Genomic DNA, 20,885 nt, shown 5'->3' with positions numbered 1-20,885 from the left:
GTACAGAGCATTCCTGTACACCCCTCACCCACTTTCATTTCCTCTAATATTATCATCTTTCACTACTGTGGTACATTTATCAAAATTAAGAACCAGCATTGGTAGATTACTATTGACTAAACTCAAGACTTCATTCTGACTTCATCAATTTTCCATTAATGTCCTTTTTATGTGTCAAAACTCTTACGAAGGGGGCTTCCCTGGTGGTGCAGTGGTTGAGAATCTGCCTGCCAATGCAGGGGACACGGGTTCGAGCCCTGGTCTGGGAAGATCCCACATGCCGCGGAGCAACTGGGTCCGTGAGCCACAACTACTGACCCTGCGCGTCTGGAGCCTGTGCTCTGCAACAAGAGAGGCCGCGGTAGTGAGAGGCCTACGCACCGCGATGAAGAGTGGCCCCCACTTGCCGCAACTAGAGGAAGCCCTCGCACAGAAACAAAGACCCAACACAGCCAAAAATAAATAAGTTAATTAATTAATTAATTAAAAAAAAAAAACTCTTAGGAATTTGGCATCTTTGATGACATTTACCCTGACCACTTGATTAAGGTAGTGTTCACCAGATTTTTGCCCTGTAAATTTATTTATATTTTTTCCTTTTCATACTCTATTCCCTGGAAGCAAGTCACCAAATCCAGATCCTATACTCAAAGAGGTCAAGGAATTAAGCTCTACCTCCTAGAGGGGGGAGTACCCACCTCTATTATTCGCAGTTATTCCATAAGGAAAATTTGTTTCTTCTCCTGAAAAGTCTTTAAAAATTTAGATTCATAGGGACATGTCAACCAGACTTTAGTAGGTCTGGGGAGAGGCCTAATAATCTGTACTTTTTGCTTTTCTTGGAAGAACAATCAGACGTGGGGTCCACTGCTCTAAGTTGAAGTCAACATCCATATTTCCAAATGCTCATAAGACTTCTGAATGTCTCAAAAGCAGTTCACATCCCTACCAGAAAAAGGAAGTTCTCTTTCACATATGGCACCATAAATGCTTGTTCCCTCCCAGGTTAACAGTGCTGGAAACAGCTTTAATTCTTTTTCTGTTACTTAGACAAGTCATTATGTCATATAAATTGTTGCATAGAAATATTTATTGAATTTATTCCTTTCTCTCCATTGCCTGGTCCAGGCTTTCTGGGCTAGGTAAAACCAATCTTAAAACCACTGCACTCCCTGTATAATTCCCCTATTGAAAATATCACAGTAGCTACCCATTATCCATTATTATTGCACTACCAAGAAGGAGTCCTTCTAACTTGAGTTAGGGACAAAATGATGCCCTTAATGGTAGAGAATGGAGCTGTCATAGAATAAAGTGAGGTCTTCTGTGAGAAGAATAAAGTTCATTCCCACTTAGTTTCCTCTCTCTAAGTGTTATGTGGTCATGAACCAGTTCCCTGAATCTGTCCTCTTGGATAAGTCTCTTTCTCCAGGTGACACTGCTACTCTAAGATGGGTGTGGGGCTACCCCCTGGTTATGAACCACCTCCAGCCTTAGAAAACCTAGCTGTACATCGTTAGGAACCTTGAAGCAAACCACTCAGGTCAGCCTCTGATCTGTACTTAGCTCTTCACCAAGCTATAGGGCCTCCAGTAAAAATGGAGTCTAGACATTTCCACAGAATTAAAACAGGTTTCTCAGGTAGGAGACCATATAATATTTTAAAATAAGGTCTTGACATATAATTAAAAGCATAAATGTATGTAAATTACAAAACCTCCTAGCTCTAATCCCTAGGAAATCCTGCAAAGATGTCACTGCATTGAGAATTCAGGATCCTGGGGGAGGGTGTAGGTTACGCTGCCGGTGGGGTAGGGGTGTTGGTGGCCAGCGATGAGTTGCTTTCTCCAGCAAACCCTTCAGGACCAAAGAGCCGAAGGCATGACAACCAGGACACTCATCGGCAAAAAAAAAAAAAAAAAAAAAAAAAATTTAAAAATTCAGGATCCTGCCTAATGTCCTCATTCTGAAAAACAAGTCCTTATTCAGTCAATATTTCCCTCAATACCACACAAAATCAACTCTTTGTTCTATGCTTTGAGTCTGCTCACTCTCTGCTGCACCAAAAAAAAGAAAACAAGTAATTAATTTATCCACCTTCTAATTTTTCTCCCAATTTTTTCCTGTACCACCATCGTGGAAAAACTAACTCAATTCCCTGTTTCCTTGGTGATATTTTTTTCACAATCACTTCAGCCCATAATAAATTCTCCTTCTCTGAGATGTTTAGCCTGTACTAGGTAATTTAAACTCTGTTAAGTATTGAACTACTTACTATACGATGTTTCATTTCTGATGAACATTTATACCCAATATAATACAAACTCTTTTTGGAAAGACAGCGACTTGGACAGCTCTCCTTAATGCTAAACACAGTATTAGACACACTTTATAATAGTATTAGACACTTTAAAATAGTACAAATACTTAGCTATGTCTTCCTCATTATTACATGTTTTAGAAATAAAGACTGTACTTCCCAACAACCGACCCAACACTATGCCACAGTAGTTCGGGATAAATTCTTGCTTTTGGATATGTTCCCGTTTTGTCGGCGGTGGTAGTCAATATCTCAATGTCATGAGCAAATCTCATTCTACCAGGTCAGCCTACTCCGGAATAGGAGGTACAGCCGTCATCTCAGTGAGCAACTGTCTAAAATAAGTCATTGTTAGCAAATTCGAAGACATTAAAGATGGAATATAAACAGATGCTGGAGAACAGTTCTAGTTTCTGATTGTGGCAGCTAGGAAAGCGTGCGCATGCGCACATGCTGAAATTACAAGGTTTACGTCAAGATCTTTGCGACGCGCTATGAGAAGCTACGGGTCTAGGAGAACTTCCTGGGCTGTGTGCATTCAGATTTATTCTTTGAACAAATATATTTTGAGCACCTACTATGCACAATAATCCTCTAGGCACTGGGAATATAGCTGTGAACAAATCAGACAAAAATCCCTGCCATCGTGGTACTTGCATTCTAATGGAACTGTTTAAAGAACTGTTGAAAGCATGGTTATGATTTCTATATATTTTTTTCCTTTGCTTGCTTCCAGTGGTGAATATTACAGCAATTTCCTTTGATCAAAGTACAAACACACTCCAGCTGGCTTAAATGAACACAATGATTCTATTTCTCCTTTTTAGACATACCTATGAAATACTTTAAAAGTTATCTACATATTCACAAAGTTAAGAATATTAATAAATATTGAGCATTTTCTAGCCAACTATTCTACTAAAATCTTTTCCTGCATTATCCCATTTTATCCTCAAAACACTCCTGTGTCCCTAGATGATAGGTACTATTATCATTATTATCATTCTATACATAAGAAAATGCAGCACAGGGAGATTAAGTAACTTTCTCAATGTTACAAGACAATTATTATGGAAAAACTGAATATTTATGCATGGCTGTCTGCTCCTTAAAATCTAAAAAAAATTATTTTGTCATTAGAAAACTTTTCTAAAACAACTTGTTTATTTTCCATTTGTCTGACATTTAGAAATGAATTTTGACATTGCATCATCATTCATTCTTCCAAAATGACAGTTTATTTCTTTTTAGTTAAGGCAATTATTTGTATAACCCCAATAAATGAGACAACCCCATTTTGATGAGATTAAAAGTATTAAAATTATCTTGTAAATATTTCATTTTTCTCTGCTAGTGAAGGCTCACTTTTTATCTGATTCACCTTAAGATGTTGGGTTTTGGTATCAATGCCAGGAAAGTGCTGGAAAGCTTTTCACTGCATAAAACTAGGATCAAAATTGGCAGTTGAAGAAGAATCTATAGACTTTTTTTTTTAGAAACAGATAAGCACTTTGCTTTTGCAGTGGCATTTCTTACATTTGTTCCTTCCTATCAAAGCCAGCCAAAATAGAACTCTTGAGAATTTTTATCTATTGCCTATTTCATAACTAATGGGAGCAGGAATTTGAGAAATAAAGGCAAGGGAAAATTTTTCCACCATTTGGTAGACCCTGATTACATTTCAGAAGTACCCAGAATTTAAAAATCCAAATTTTTTTAAATTAATGATTTCTTCTGTGCTTTCCAATTATCCATTATAACAGCTCATGTTAATCCAGAACTTAACTATGTTCCAGGCACAGTATAAGTGCTTTATGTAGTAACTCACTTAGTCCACATAATACTCTTGGTTCTATTGCTGTCAGCTTTTACAGATGAGGAAACTGAGGCCAAGAGGGTTTAAGAGATTTGTCCAAGATTAAGGAGTTGGTAAATCGCAGCAGCAGGGGAGTCATGCCTAGATGGTCTGGCTCAGAGTCTACACTCTTGACTACAACATCACGTTGACGCAGGATATGCTCTCTTTACTCCTCAGGAAGAGGCCTACAGGTCCAATCAGGGGGAATGTAAAGCAAGGTCACCTCTCTCCGTTTGCCCTAAGGAGTGTGCCCTAAGTGTCATAGTGTCGCAAGCAGTCCAGGAAAGTGCAGGAGTCACCCACAGGTTCAGGTTCATTTAAGGATAGGGTCAGAGTAGGATGGCCAAAGTGATTCTAGGCACAGACCGAAGGAAAACACCTGGTCTGATCAATGCCAACTGTTCACTACCAGCTGGGATGGCCTGGGATATGAGTAGGCAGGTTTCCTGGCTGGGATGAAGAGCCAAGAACCCAAGAACTTGAGGTATAGCCAGAGCCTGGGGTGCCACAGATGTATGGGTAGGCAGCAGAGAAAGCAAAGATGGTAGGAGACTGCTAGAATGAACTTAAATGCTTTTAAAATAAGTCAGGAGAACTGGGTTCCTCTTAAATACAGTGATATGTCCTTGTACTATACTTTAGTGCCCTATCGCCCACTGTCTCCTCCATTCAGCAACAAATATTTATCTACTATGATCCAGGCACTGTCACTTCATCCTCGTTGTTCAGGCTCATAAAGCCAGAACCTTAGACAAGTTACTTAATGCCTCTATGCCTCATATCCTTGTCTACAAATGGGAATAATCCATTATGTCTAGCTTGTGTGTTCAGTGGATAGTGTCATATGGGGGAAACAAGTTATTACACTCCTAGAATAATGCCCAGCATGCATACTACATAACTGCTCTGCTATTATTTTTGGTGTAAAGATCAATGAGGTAATGGTATGAAAATGCTCTTTCAATTGTGAAGGTCCCCAGAATGTAAAGAGTTATTATGGTGAGATTCCATACCCAAGGTTAAACAGATATCTGAATGCATAGTAACATCTTGTGTCAGTCACCCTATGAGACTGGACCAATCAAATGTCAGAAACTCAGCAGGGAGGTGGTCATGAACAAGTCGAGTCTGGGTCTCCTAAAACGGCCTCATTCAGCTCTGATGACAATTTCCTGTGCTTATTAGTGGGCTTTCTGCACTAGGGGCAGAGGTAAGCCTTACTCTCCTACTCTGGACAGGCCTGGACGGTGTGGTTCACAGTACTTAGATCTAACCATCAAGGAATCCAGACAATTGATAGCTGTGAAATATTTACACATAACATTAGTCAGAGAAGTCCTCAACACTAAGTCAGACTGCATTCAACCTCCCAGCAAACCTATCTCAACTTCTACAGGCGCCACCAAAGGTTTTTTATATATTTAATACTAAGCAGAAACCCGTGAACATAACAACTTGGTTACTCCCAGCTAATGAAACACATGTGCATTAGAAGAAATTCTAATCAAATAAGAGAGCAAATCACCTCACACCTCACAGAATTCAAAGGGCATTTTTTAATGAACCATTGGAGAACGCCCTGAGTCCGTTGCTTTTCCCTCCTCGCTTGAAACACTTATTTGAAAAGCCTATATTTTGACTGATGAGATCTGCCCTTGAACCAAATATATGAGAGATAGGTAGCATTACCGAACATGAGAAACAGAAGTAGACTTACTACTTGCCAAACAAAAGTCCATCTGTGAAAGGATGTCTATCAAGACGGGAAGCAAGTCACAAGTAAGAAGAGATGAAGAAACACTACCTTCTACATCATCTCTGAGTAGTGGGCATGTTTTGCCAACAAGAAATTGAACTGTTTTCTTTACTGAAACTGCTGTTCCTTTAATGCCTGGGCACTGTCACACACAGCCACTTGCATTCACTCATTCATTTAACTAATATGTTTTCAGCTCCCACTATGTGCCAGGAACTCTTTATACATCTCAACATCTCAAACATAAGGCTAATGGAATGAGTAAATCCTTGGTTTTGCAAAGAGAGAAATGCTATATTAGTAACTCATCCTGTTATACAACCAACTGAGGCACTTTGAAATAAGAAGACTGAACACAAACATTGTTATACATTTTGTCACTGTTTCGGAATCACTGCTTCTGGTCTACAGGTCAGGTAAATAATATACTACATATCCTCAAAAAAATGTAAAGAATGAATAAAAGTACTTCTTCGCTATTTGACTTGATATTGCTGATAATCAAAGTAGGTTACTACCCAACTGATGTAAATTAAGATTAAATACCCAATCTCTCTCCAACCATCTAAAAAATCTCCTCATTTCTTTAAAATCTAGCAATTATAGGTTCATTTGGGCTACCAAGTTTCCTTTTTTAAGACACAGATATGGCTGGGCAAACTGCAGTCATTAGCAGTCCAAAGCATAGCCATTTTAATCAGATGACTTTCCTCTTAAATTTTACTTTGGGGGACTCTTGACCAACTGGAATATGGATTCTTTGTGGATCCAGGGGTTTGTCTGCAGTTTTAGAAGTGTATCAGGATCGTGGCTTAAGCCTAAACTGCATGCAGCCCAGATGCTGGCTTATTTGGACCCTCCTGGGAAGACACTAATTCTAGCGGAGAAGTTGACAAGCATGGTTCATGGATTAGAAGGGTGACTCGGACTTCAGCTTGGTGCTGTTTCTCTGACTGTCCCCTCAGCCTCCTAGTGACATTCATGCCTCCTAGTGACATTCATGAGTTGATTACTATTAGAGGGTGAGAAAAAAACAAGATGAGGCTTTCCCGCTGGGCTCTCCATGGATTTCAGGAGCATGGGGTACTGGGGTGAACAGTCTCAACAGAGATGGGGCAGTGCCAGGGGCGTGGACAGACACATGGACTCTCTGTCCTGGGCACCTTTGACCTCAGCACAGATATTTGCAGGCCAAGCATCAGCAGGGCCACCTTCAGCGGGTGCAACAAAGCTTGTCTGCATTATTGGGATCTTTCTTCTAGAATTATTTGGGAATTTCCACACAACAACTGAGAATGGAGCAATAGCAAAATTTGATTTGTAACACTTGTTAATATGCAAGTGTGGCCTGTGAAACCTGGGATTTTTGAAGAGGAAAAAAACTCCCAATGCCCTTCTAAGCCCAAAAGCATATCTGAAGGGGCAAATTCTAAAATCTTCACTGTGTGGGGCTTCAGCTACTTCCTTTGTACAATGAGAATTTTCCCTGCTGCCACCTACTTGCTTTACAACTTGAAACCTAGATATTACATCATGAATACATTCATATTCTCAAGAAGAACATAAAAGACCAACTTACATATATTAATGGTTTAGATTTTAATAAGGAGGGGAACATATTTTTGACCTTCAAACTCACTCATTTTTTTAAAAAGAAACGTTTTTTTCCCTTTTTCACTTAGCTATGATTTTAGCTTTAGTTTGTTATAGCAGTTGGATGAGAGGGAGAAATTTAAAAACAGAATAAATAGGGAGTCCAATTTCTTCAAGATTAAAAAAAAACACTTTAAACAAAGTTATTGCCCCTTTACCATATTTACCTAAGAAGCAAGCATCCATGGTTCTCTTTGTTAAGGTAAAGTTTACAGGAAACAAAGATCCATTACAAGTAAATGGAAGTTAAATATTATTGTAAAAAATTTTCTCTTAAATTCCCAGTAGAAATGTTCGTTAAAGATCAGCAGAATGTCAAGTTGGTAAGCACCTTAGTCTCATCTAAAGCAACTCGTTTATTTTATAAATGAGAAAAACAATGCCCAGAAAATTGTAACTTACAGACATCTCAAGTCACGGAACGGCAGAAGCTGGAACCAGGTCTCACTCAGGTCAGGCTGGAACCAGGTCTGCTCAGTGCCAGCTCTCAAGGCACTTTCACTGTGACATACACACACACACACATACACACACGTGCGCGCGCACCTAGAACATCACACGGCCATTGCTCACATTCTTTTCAAGAAGTAAATAAGATAACATGTGACTTAAATTAGGAATGAGACTTAAAAGTTAAATAGGACCATTTAATGGAAACACTGATGTCAACAAATTACATCCTTTGGCATTTTGCAAGGAGTGGAGCCTCTTAGGGAGTCTAGAGACTGAATTCAATTCCCTAAACCAAACATTCAACAAGGCAGTTGCACACTTAGGCTACCCTGAGTTACAAGAGCACTGGATTAGAATTCTGTTTTGTTGTTTTCATTTCTGCCTTTTGACAAGTTTTGAGAAAAAAATAAAGTACTGTGTGATAGTAACTAGGGAAGAATGTCCATCAACCTGAAATAGTCATTTCTACCATAACACTTCTGCTGGAGCATCACCCTAATCTTGTCCTGTATTAGCTTGTGCCTGGATTACACCTGAGACAATGAGGTCCTCTGGCCCTCTCCCTTCCTCCCACACTGCACCCCACTGCCAGGTTTATCTCCTTAAATCATTGTTTGTATTATATCACTCTGTATTCAAGACCTATGATGGTGTGTGATTAACTGTTTATTGATTTATATCAAAATATTTTAATCTGGCTTTTTAGGCTCTTCATAATTTGTCTGCCTCTCATCAGTTCTGCTTTCTGGCAGGCTGACTGCCTGTCTCTCTAGGAAATCAATCTCATTCCCATCACCAACCCTTTACTAAATGCTTTTGCCTCCTTTCGTCCCCCTCTCTCCCCTACTACTGATATTTCAAATCCTACCAAGTTTCAGTCCTACCCACTCAGGTCCTCCATGCAATCTCCCCACTGCTCCATCCCTCCCTGTTGAGCTCTCCTTTCTCCGGTTTCATGACTTTTTCTCCTATTGTTTCATATCTGTTAGTCCCGCATTCCCAACTTCAACATAACATCTTTTAGGGCAAGAATCATGTCTTAGGACTCTCTTGAGCCCTCCTCCCACCCCCATTCCCATATACTCTAGCATCTTGCTGACTGTAGCAGATTTTCAGTAAACACTTTGACAGTAGGACAGACCGGATAAAATGGAGGAAGAGAATGCCAGCTTCATCCAAGTGATGCTGGCAAAAGCATAGTACTGTCTCTAGGCCTAACTCTCAGGCCCATTGCCCTTCTTCAGGCTCCACATCACTCCATCGCTAACTTGTTTCTGACCTCTTCCTCTGCAGGGTTTGTAAATCAGTCCTTTCTCTCTAACCATGATCTAAGTCTGATCCACTTCTGACCAAGGTCATGACACCTTGAAGGCACCTCTCTTATTCCAAGGACACAGCCAAATGGAGGTTTCCATTTAGATCCCACCTCTTTTCCTCCATAAGAGAAAGCCTGGCCCTTTCCAGGCTGGAAGGTAGTGTCCTCATCACATAGACACTTCAGCTGTAGAGACGCTCCTCCTCCCACATTGATGCCCCAAGTCCAGATGTCCCTACCCCTCATCCCAGCTAGGACTACAAAATACTGCCAGTTTCCCTTCCCTCTGCCTGCACCCCGCACAAATGACCATGATGCAGAGGGGATGTCTTGCCGTAGTAGGATTTTCCCACTTAAGTATCTACCTGCTACCTTCCCATACTAGAGGGTGAGGGGAACCTTGCTTCCAGCAGTGTAAACTTGCCCCAGCATCCGAAGTTCCAGCTCTCCCTCTGCCAGCACTGACTCCCAAGGAGGTGAGGAGAGCCTTCCGGGAGGGCATCCTAGCGCTTCTCCCACGGGCCACTCTGCCCTCACACCAGGTGACCGACTACACCCAGTAGTCCTTAACCTAACCCCCCAAGTTTCACCTTCGAAGTGAAGAAAAGTTTTCTCTCTGCAACTTCTCCTTCAAATAGGAAATAATATATTCCAAGTAAAGCATCTATGTGTTTCATCAATAGCGCCCTCAGGAAAATATGTCACCTCCCTTTCCTTTTGTTTCCCTATCCGGAACAGGAGATCCAGGTCTCAAATGTTGAATCTTTTTTCCCTCCTCCTGGCTCCTCCCAACTTCGCCGGCAAGAAAGGGGTGGAATAATTCACTTTCGGGCCTTCCTCAGCTCTTGTCTCTCCGGGGTCGTCCCCTTCCTCTCTCTAGCACGCGCCCAGGGTGCCCAGGCAAATTGCTTTCCACCCTGCTCCGCAACTCCCGGCGGCCTGCATCTCAAGCCAAGGAGTTCCCTTTCCTCTTTGTCCCAGGGGATGTCTTTGCGGTCTAGTCTCCCAGGCTCCCGCTTTGGTGGATTTTCAAAAATCGTCCACCTGCCACACCTCCTCGCTCGCGGGCACCGCGCCGCAACGCCCAAGAGCACCTGCGCCCCGGCCCTCCGCTCTGCGCCCGCCCACGGGATCCCTTCCGCCCTCGGACCGCCCCCTGCGCCCAGGGCCGCCGCAACAGGTGCAGCCCCAGGTGCCCAAGTGCCGGATCCTTAACCTCGTGCTACCCCAGTCGTCCAAGTTCTTCGACCCGCCCCTGCCAACCCCAGGGCCCCCTCGGCTCCAAATGCCAGCGCGGAAGGCTCGCCCTCCCTGCGACTCCACCCTACACTTTCCTCCAGGATCTCCAGAGCCCATTGCGGCCACTTACCCAGGGCGAGGGCCAGGAGCAGTGGCAGGGAGCTGGCGCCGCTGCCCGGGGCGGCCCGGGCCATCAACCCCGCTGCCGGGCCCAGCAGCCCCGAGACGAGTCTCCCGCCTCCTCCTGCGCCCCCTTCCCGGGCCACGGGCGCCCGACGGGGTGCCTGGAAACGAATCCCGGAGCTAGCAGGAAGCGAAACTACTCCCCAGGCTGGCACCCGGCTACCGGGCGGGCGAACACTTCCCCGGGCGGGCGGCCGACAGGCTACGCGAGTGTCGCCGGGAAGAGGGAGCCTCCTATTTATCCGCGCTCTTTCTGCACACACCCCATCGACGAGGCGCAGGACTTCGTCGTGGTGGCCTCCACGCCGTTCCCACCCAAGTTACCCCACACCCACACTCCGGGACACTTGCGGGCTGCCCTCGGGCCAGCTCACCCACTCCCCCTGCTGGGTCGCACCTGACGGTTCATTTCCCTCCCCCTGGGGAGTCGAGGAGGTGGGGAGGGAGCGGAGAGAGAGCACGTGGAGGGGTCCGAGGTGCGGGGCCTGCGGGCCGCCGTGGAGCAAGCCGGCTCTAAACTCCCTCCCCGAGCCCACTGAGCGAGAACCGCAGACCCGGACTGCTCTGGAATTCCAGCTCCCCTTATTTCAGCCAACTGCTGGTGTCCTGGAGGGACCAGAGCCAACACTCACTGTGGTTAACCTCAGGCATTTGACAATTTCCAAGCTTCTCTTTTCCATATATAATTTGTTGACTATCTGGGAGTGCGGGCTCACCAAGAGCTACTTTAAGAATGTCACTTATATTTTTTATTTCTCCATTTACTCGTCTACCCATTGTATTTTCATTTATTTATTTAATTCATCAACTCTGTTGGATCTATAAGAATAAGGAGAATGCTTTTTGCCTGGGGCTTGCCAAGCACTATCTCTACCTCAACACACCTCTTCTTTGAGGAGACGTGGAATCTGATGGTTCTGCACCAAGCATTTCCTGGAACACAAAGGCATCCTCACAGCGTTCAAAGACAGAAAGCAGCATCCAATTTTACCTTACATGATTAATATGTTTGTCTCCAAAATAACTAAAGGGTACAGCAGTTTTCGTACTGATCTATATTCCTCTTGCGTGATCAATATGTGTAATCATGCCTCCTCAGTACAGAAGTTGTATTTCTATAGCATCCGAAAGTCCAATAAACATTCATTTACATAAGAAATGCAGTTCAGATGTCTTCCCCTTCCTCCCCATTGTTTAAATTAAACAAATTATTATGTGCTTTTCTTCGACAAGTGACATTTCATTTCAAAACCAATTCACATTATTTTAGTGCGTCAGGCAACAAATATATCCAGAGGAATAAAAATCAGTTGGTAATTTCCAGAATCCCATTCTAGCACCCACATGACAGCTCATAAAGCATCTATGAGAAGACAGACATGAGATTTAGAGAATTCAAGGTTGTGAGATAGATGGTGACTGCACCCCAGATAAAAAGGGCAAGAGCACACGAAGCCAAGGGGATTTGACATCATCTCCCTCCTTTCCATCTCCATCCTTCCCTTTTCCTTTCTGATATTGTCTCCTTCCCTCAGGATCAGCGCCCTAGGTGAAGGCATCTTTCACTCTGAGACGGCACCCTAGCCAACAACTGTCCTGGTATCCTCAACAGAACATTACTATTTTATTTTCCTTCTCCATAAATATTAATAAAAAATAAAGCAAACCTAAGCAAAAAATACCAGATGTTTGTCGAATATTGTAAAGTGCCAAGATTTGGTATAAATGTTCACCATTCATGCCACTCAAAAGGTAAATTAACTGTTTCAGGCCACTGGAGTATGAAATAGGGTACTCGAATATATTAAATAAGCCGGATAAATTAATAACCTTCCCTAAGGGCTTTATTTACAGCCAGAAGTAAAATAAGTACTCCAGAGAATATGTCTTCCAAATTTCCTGACACTGAACGTTCAATCTCTTAAAGATCAAGCAACGTTCTCTTTCCTTTCTTTCTTCCTACCCTCCTTACTGGCTGCATTCCTTCCTTCTTTCTCTCCCTTCTTCTCTTCCTCCTCCTTCTTTTTTCTCACTCTCAATTCATTCACTAAGGGGGAAAGTCAATCTGGGTTCCAACCACTAACTTTGGAAGAGTAGGAGGCAAGAATTGACTTTCATGAGGCCTCATTCGTGTAACTGAGGTGTGTCTCAATGCTTTAGATTATAAACTGAGCTGTTACTAAGAGATGAATGGGTCAAATCTATAACAGAGTCACAAGGTAGAACTTATATTCCCAGAATCCCCAAGCCAAGGATTGCTTGAATGGTGTCTTTCCTGTGCCAGCTTTAGGCTGATATAACCAGCCCTCCTGAACCTGGTATGAGGCTTAAGTGGACGCCTTTGGAGGCCTTTAAGCATCAATGTTTTCTCTTCTCACACAGAGCAGCCTCCAGCAGGGACACTCCTCCCCCTCCACTGGACAGGACAAAATAAGCTTGTGGTTATTTGTGGGGCACAACACCTAAACAGACACACATGTGGTGGTAGAAAGGAAAATTCTGGAATGTATCCATTCAAGGTGAGCATGTAATCTCCAAATTATGACTTTAAGGTATTCAGTAGCATAGGAAGATTTCCTAGTAGTCAGTAACATTATTTAATTCAATAAGAGTAGATGAATAAAAAGAAATATGAATGGTGAATATAATGTTTTTATAGTAATGATAAACATTATGCATTGTAGATTATTAAAAATTAGTAGTATATATAGAGGGTTTCCAAATGTTCTTAAAACTATTGAATTAGTCTCTATGGAAAACCAGTGAAAAATCAATGCTCAGAAGCTGTATTCAGGTGATTTTGCTTTACACCCTAGTTTTTCTGGGGAAAGGGGATTATTAGTGTCTTTTTTTTTCTTACATGTTTTATCATACCTTCTTCTTCAGTCCTTCAGGTATCCATTTTTTATACATATGCCTCAATCTGTTTGACTTGCTATCTTTTTTCAATGGCAGCTTTATATTGATAGAAGTTTAGTAAATCTCAAATATAATCATCTATGTGATATCTATCAGTTTCAGCTCTCTGTTATGCCCTTTTCCTGTGACCATATTCATACATAGTTGATAAAGATACTTCTGATTTTTTAAAAAATCTGGGCTTTTGTGCAGGCCCTAGTTGTAGACTAAGTAGGCAAGCACTTAAGTGGCATAAATTTAATGTTGTAATACGGCCAGGCCCTAGACATCCCTCCCTAACACACCTGGCACAGTGGCTTCATCCCTTCCTACATGGTCATAGTTTCCCATCAGTGTCGACACTCCTCCATGTGGGACCACAGAGTAGTATGCTATGTACAATTGGTTCTGGAGTTTTTTTAGTCTGTTCAAATTGGACTTTGTCACTGAATGCCTGGATCACAAATTACTCATCTGTCTGAGCCTCGGTTTTCTCATCTATAAAATGTGATGGTAATGATTGGCACAGTTTTTAGGATTCACAATGATATATATCTCTAAGGCAAAAATCTGGCATATTAGAAATTATTCAGTGTATTATGGTTATTATATTATTTTACAATCTATTTATAGGTTACATAAGGGAAAAGAGTAGGGACTAGCTTCCTTCATTAACCCTCTCTTACTAATATGCCTAGTGGAGGGAAGGAAAGAGCACAGAACAAATCTCTGATGGGAGGGCTTCCCCGGTGGCGCATTGGTTAAGAATCCACCTACCAATGCAGGCGACACGGGTTCGAGCCCTGGTCCGGGAAGATCCCACATGCCGTGGAGCAACTAAGCCCGTGCGCCACAACTACTGAGCCTGCGCTCTAGAGCCCGTGAGCCACAACTACTGAACCTTCATGCCACAACTACTGAAGCCCACGCGCCTAGAGCCTGTGCTCCACAGCAAGAGAAGCCACCACAATGAGAAGCCTGCACACCACAACGAAGAGTAGCCCCTGCTCGCCGCAACTAGAGAAAGCCCACGCGCAGCAACGAAGACCTAACGCAGCCAAAAATCAATAAATAAAATAATAAATTTATTTTTTAAAAAATCTCTGATGGGAAAGTAACAGTGAGCCTAAAATACCATGAATTTGGGCACTGTCTGTGCCTCTGGCAATCCCTTAGACCCCTCTGACCTTCTTTCATCTGGTGGCTTCAAACTTATCCCAGGATTTGGTGCAACTGTAGCAATCATTGGAACAGAACATCAGAAAGAAGCAGAGTTGTTGGAAGAGGAGGTGGCAACACCTCTGAGGGAATCTCAGGTCCTGAGGGCAGACCTTAGGAAGCATAGTAGAAAGCATTAGGGGTGAAAAAAGGAAGGGGGATAGAGAAATAGAAGTAATGTTGTTACGGGAAAACTTGCAAACAACTTGCCAGAGAGAGAATATTCTCCTAACCCATACAATGGCAAAACTGTCACCCGCGCAATTTTTTTCCGCTCTTGTCCCTGTATTCTAGTTCCTCAAACGTACTGAATACCTACCTTGCACCATGCATTGTATTAGGAGGTGCTGGTATTACCCAAATGAACACATCTGAGATGAGAACATTTTGCCTGTAGCATCTTTCACCCCACTGTGGACACACTTATTGTGGACAAAGTGAGTGTTCCTGTCCCCTCCCCACTATCCCGTAAGTCCCCCTCACAGGTAGGGGAGGAATTTTTTCAGTTAAGTTTACGTGAGTTCCTCAATCCACTGCCAGAATAATAGTAACAATGAACACTTATTGATGCTTATTGTGTAGCAGGCACCGTTCTCAGTACTTACGTACACTAACTTTTTAAATGCTCACCAAATATAATGTGAATTATGTATCATTGTTATTCTCATTTCACAATGAGGACATTGAAACACGGAAGGAAGTTTAAAAAGTTGCCCAAAGTCACGTAGCTGATGTATGGCGGAGCTATGCTGTGTATGCTCAAGTTCTGAATCCTGGGCACACTCTTCAAATCCAATGACCTAGTAGTAAATCGTTGCCATTGACTTTGTGCAGCTCAAATAGTCATAGCGAGTGTAGTCAATCCTCTGGCCACCTGCTGGAAGTCTCATTTGGGAACAACAGTGCATCTAATGAGTTTTTCACTTGACTTCCTGAAAAATTGTTTCTCTTCAAAATATAGAGGAAGAGATGAGGGGATTGCTGCGTTGGATTGTAATTCTAACTCACAAGGTGAGATTGGCTGTAAAGTTAAAAACAAAATAAAACATAGGAGATAAATGACTATGCAACCCTAGAATTAGTTCTGGCCACGTAGGGGGAAGACTGGAATCAGCTATGCGGCATCAGCTGAAAGAAGGCATCACAGAGAAAAACAGACATGCTAAGAGGGCTTGAGAAGCTGAAAAGTGTGAATTTTCAACAGAGTTTAAAACTCTCAAAAAAAACGTGATTCCTATTATGTAATTATTAACAATTTCAGTTAAAAACTATCTAAAATCTGGAGAGGAAGTCACATATTCATGTGCAGACAAGAGTGACTATCACAGACCTGTGAAAAAAGCCTCTGAAGAGGTTGAGATGTCCGAAAATGACTTGGGACCACAGAGCTGTAATTATGTTCATAATGAAAATATCAAAATGGGGCATGGCCAATTGCTCTGTGCCAATGGTGCAACAAACATGAATCACACACACACATACACACGTTTTTTTCACTTTTATTGTGATTTAATTTTTTTCTTCCAAGCAGAACAGAAGAGAAAAAAAGAGCATCTGAGGAGGTATCAAAACCCAAGATGAGTGCAGAATTTCCTTGTTTTTTAAGGCTGACCAGTATTTCATTGTATATACACACCACATCCTCTTTATCCATTCATTTGTCTATGGATATTTAGGTTGTTCCCATATCTTGGCTATTGTGAATATACATACACAGTAGGAGCACTAATATCTCTTCAAGATCCTGATTTCAATTCTTTGGCATACATACCTAGAAGCGGAATTGCTGGATCACATGGTAGTTCCATTTTTAACTTTTTGCAGAAACTTTGTACTGTTTCCCATAGTAGCAGCACCATTTTACATTCCCATCTCCAGTGTGCAGGGGTTCTAATTTCTCCTCATCCTCACTAACAGCTGTTGTCTTTGTTTTATAATAACCATCCAGCAAGTGAATTCTGCAATATGTGACGTGGATGAATCTTGAGGACATTATAATAAATGAAATAAGCCAGTCCCAGAAAGAAAAATATTGCATGATTCCATTTATATAAGATATATAAAATAGTCAGATTCATAGACTCAAAGAGTGGAGCAGTGGTTTCCAGAGGCTGGGCAGACAGAGAAAAGAGAAATTACTAATCAACTGGCATAAAGTTTCAGTTAAGCAAGATGAATAAGCTTTAAAGATCTGCTGTCCATTGCACCCATAGTCAACAATAATATCATGGACACTAACAATTTTGTTAGGAGGGTAGATCTCACATGTTTTATTCTTACCACAATAAAACAAAATGTAAAAATAAAAAACCCAAGAAGAATGTAGACATCTTACGAGAGTTTGCAAATCCTTTGATGAATTCAAGTGTTTTGAGTCATAATGAGTTATATTCCAAGACACTGGGGAGGAGGTGGAGTTACTAGTAATCTATGTGAAATCAATCCCAAAAGACTGAAGATAAGGAAATATATTTTTAGTGTTCCCCAAAGGGAAGAACGTATAGCTCCTAAATGATAAGTTGCTAAACTTAACCAGACTGGTAAGGGTTCTTGCCTCTGTTTCACAAAATAACAGTTCTTTCTGGGTTGTTTAGCCTTAAGCAGAGAGCACAGAGGCAAGGAGCGGGGGAAGGAAGGTGGCTTGCATGATAGATTTCTTCAAATATTTGAAGAGTTGTCACATGGAAAATTAATTATATTCATACCGCTCAGTCCCAGTGGTTGCAACAAGGACCTAAGGGTTAGAGGCAGATGCATTTGGATTCAATATCTGTCTAAAATTTTAATGAGAGAATAGATTCCCTGGGGAAATAGTACATTCCCTGGCACTGGAAATGCACATGCTATGTACTGTAAAGGCAATTCCAATAATTTCATCTCATTCCTAACCTGGAAATGCTGAGATTCCAAGGCTAGATGACTTTAAACAGCCTTTTTCAACCGTAAAATGCTAATACAACACTGCAAGTTTTCTTCCTTCAATACTGTTTTAAAGTAACCAGAAGATCACTGAGAAACCATTTCTGCTCAAATCTGCCATGAAACTAGACATTTAAAAAATAATTTTGAAAACTAATTAACATACAAATGGCTAAGAATTCTCCATATTCTAAACTATCTTCAAATTGCAACTTAATTTAAAATTTAATTTACACCCAGTACTTTTAGTTTATGGTCCATAATATTTATGTGCTCACCTGCTCCCATAGAAATGAAAAATAAGTAATAAAATGTACTTATTACAAATCATGGTCTATTGGTCTCACAAATGATACAGTTTAACCATTTCTGCATTTTTAGCCTATCAACAAGATTATGTCAATTATCAAATCATTTAAATGTGAGTTGCATAAGGTTAAATTTTGACACAGCTCAAATCACAAACTTTAAGCTATCTAGATTATATTTTTTAATGTATTCCTGAGAGCACAAAATGGAGATTTAACTTAGGGGTATGGACATAAATTGCATTTAAACAGAGTAAATATTCCCATGAACAAAGAAATTCCCATGAACAAAGTTAAAAAGGATTCTTTTTAACTACAGTTGATGCCCCAAAAGATGAAGGCTGAGACTTGCAATGTAGTCTAGACTGAAAAGCTGTTATTGAGACTTCCAGCTGTGATGACAAATGACGTTTGTAAATCTTAATGACTTCTAACTGCTGTATCCCTTTCTTTGGGCAAACTGTCAAAATGGTAAATTCAACAGAAAAAATCCCTAGAGTGAGTAAATAACCTTAACCTTCTCCCTTTAAATGTTCGTAATTTGAGATTTTAGTTTTTCATGATGTTCTTTTCATTTGTACTTTCTTCATCCTTAAAAAACCTTGGAAGCATCCATTCTTATGGCTATCTCTTATTGTCTTTGTTTTACAAATAAGGCAAAAAGAAGTTTTATAACACAAGCCTCAGAATTAGAACTAGAATCAAGGACTTTTACAACTGAATCCAATACATAATCTGGCACACTATATCCTTCTGCTACCCTAGTGCGGACAACTTCATTAATAAAACCCATTTCAGGTCATTCCAGACTTGCAAGTTGTCATTGCCTGTCATCCCACAGGTAAGATCGAAATTATGCCCCTCCTTTAGAAATTTACTTAGCAGAAGATGGTGTGGTAAAGAAATTAAAACATTTATTATACAAACCTTCCCTCAACCCTCTCAATTTTTATATTTCCACCATCTCTCTCCGTTTAAGGATATATTTACACTGCAGTTATTTTCAGCTATCTCCTTTATTATCATCTGAAATACTTTTCCCCATGAATCAAAATGATAGCTCTGCAAACAATCAATGTCTCTCATTGCTTTACAAAGAAAATGTTTCCAAAAGCACTTCTACCCGGAGAAGAGATGCAAGGCGCCTGCACCATCTTAATGGCCACTTATGCAATGCCCTGCTCAGAAAGAAGGAAATAAAATAACTAAAGATGGAAAATACTATCTTTTCCCTGCCACTTCACCACCTGCTTTCCTGCTTCATTTCCAATGCTATTGCATTAACTCAGACTCTTATCATCTGGTACCTGGAATGATCTTCTGATTTCCCCAACTCCAATATTATTTCTCTGCTTCAGTTCCCTCATATGTAAAGTGGAGAATAATAATGAGTCTTCTTTCACTGGATGGTTGTGGAAAATAAATGAGTGGATACATAGAAAATGTTCAGACTAGTATCTGGCACATAGTAAGCACTGAATAAACGTTAAGTAAAATTTTACCCTTTACACTGCAAGACTGGTAATTCCACAATGAAAATCGGAATATATCCAGAATCTACCCTTTCTTATCTCTTCCACTGCTACCATCTTAGTGCAAACTACCATCAGTTCTTGCCTAGATTATTATAAGAGCCTCCTTACCGGCCTTTCTGCTTCTGCTCTGGACTCTCTGTGCTTAGCTCAGTAGCTGAAAAATCCTTTTGATTTTTTTTTTTTTTTTACATCTTTATTAGAGTATAATTGCTTTACAATGGTGTGTCAGTTTCTGCTTTATAACAAAGTGAATCAGTTATACATATACATATGTCCCCATATCTCTTCCCTCTTGCATCTCCCCCCCTCCCACCCTCCCTATCCCACCCCTCTAGGTGGTCACAAAACACCCAGCTGATCTCCCTGTGCTATGTGGCTGCTTCCCACTAGCTATCTATTTTACTTTTGGTAGTGTATATATGTCCATGCCACTCTCTCACTTTGTCCCAGCTTCCCCTTCCCCCTCCACGTATCCTCAAGTCCATTCTCTAGTAGGTCTGCATCTTTATTCCCATCTTGCCCATAGGTTCTTCTGACCATTTTCTTTCTTTTTTTTTTTTTAATTCCATATACATGTGTTAGTCTATGGTATTTGTTTTTCTCTTTCTGACTTACTTCACTCTGTGGGACAGTCTCTAGGTCCATCCACCTCACTACAAATAACTCAGTTTCGTTCCTTTTTATGGCTGAGTAATATTCCATTGTATATATGTGCCACATCTTCTTTATCCATTCATCTGTTGATGGACACTTAGGTTGCTTCCATGTCCTGGCTATTGTAAATAGAGCTGCAATGAACATTTTGGTACAAGATTCTTTTTGAATTATGGTTTTCTCAGGGTATATGCCCAGTAGTGGGATTGCTGGGTCATATGGTGGTTCTATTTTTAGTTTTTTAAGGAACCTCCATACTGTTCTCCATAGTGGCTGTATCAATTTACATTCCCACCAACAGTGCAAGAGGGTTCCCTTTTCTCCACACCCTCGCCAGCACTTACTGTTTGTAGATTTCTTGATGATGGCCATTCTGACCGGTGTGAGATGATATCTCATTGTAGTTTTGATTTGCATTTCTCTAATAATTAATGATGTTGAGCATTCTTTCATGTGTTTGTTGGTAATCTGTATATCTTCTTTGGAGAAATGTCTGTTCAGGTCTTCTGCCCATATTTGGATTGGGTTGTTTTTTTGATATTGAGCTGCATGAGTTGCTTGTATGTTTTGGAGATT

At 41.1% G+C, this 20,885-nt stretch overlaps 1 protein-coding gene across 1 annotated transcript in view; it reads right to left on the bottom strand.

Annotated features, from left to right (window-relative positions):
* Window positions 1-11,086, bottom strand: part of BTC (betacellulin) — a 42,203-nt gene extending 31,117 nt beyond the window's left edge. The window contains exon 1 of the mRNA XM_007179821.2: window positions 10,725-11,086. Coding sequence (XP_007179883.1) covers window positions 10,725-10,788 — 64 coding nt within the window. The 5' untranslated portion in view covers window positions 10,789-11,086. The remainder of the gene's footprint in view (window positions 1-10,724) is intronic.
* Window positions 11,087-20,885: the final 9,799 nt, after the last annotated feature.

Source organism: Balaenoptera acutorostrata, chromosome 5 (genome assembly GCF_949987535.1).
Source record: "Balaenoptera acutorostrata chromosome 5, mBalAcu1.1, whole genome shotgun sequence".
NCBI lineage: Eukaryota > Metazoa > Chordata > Mammalia > Artiodactyla > Balaenopteridae > Balaenoptera > Balaenoptera acutorostrata.
This window is presented reverse-complemented; position numbering and strand designations above follow the sequence as displayed.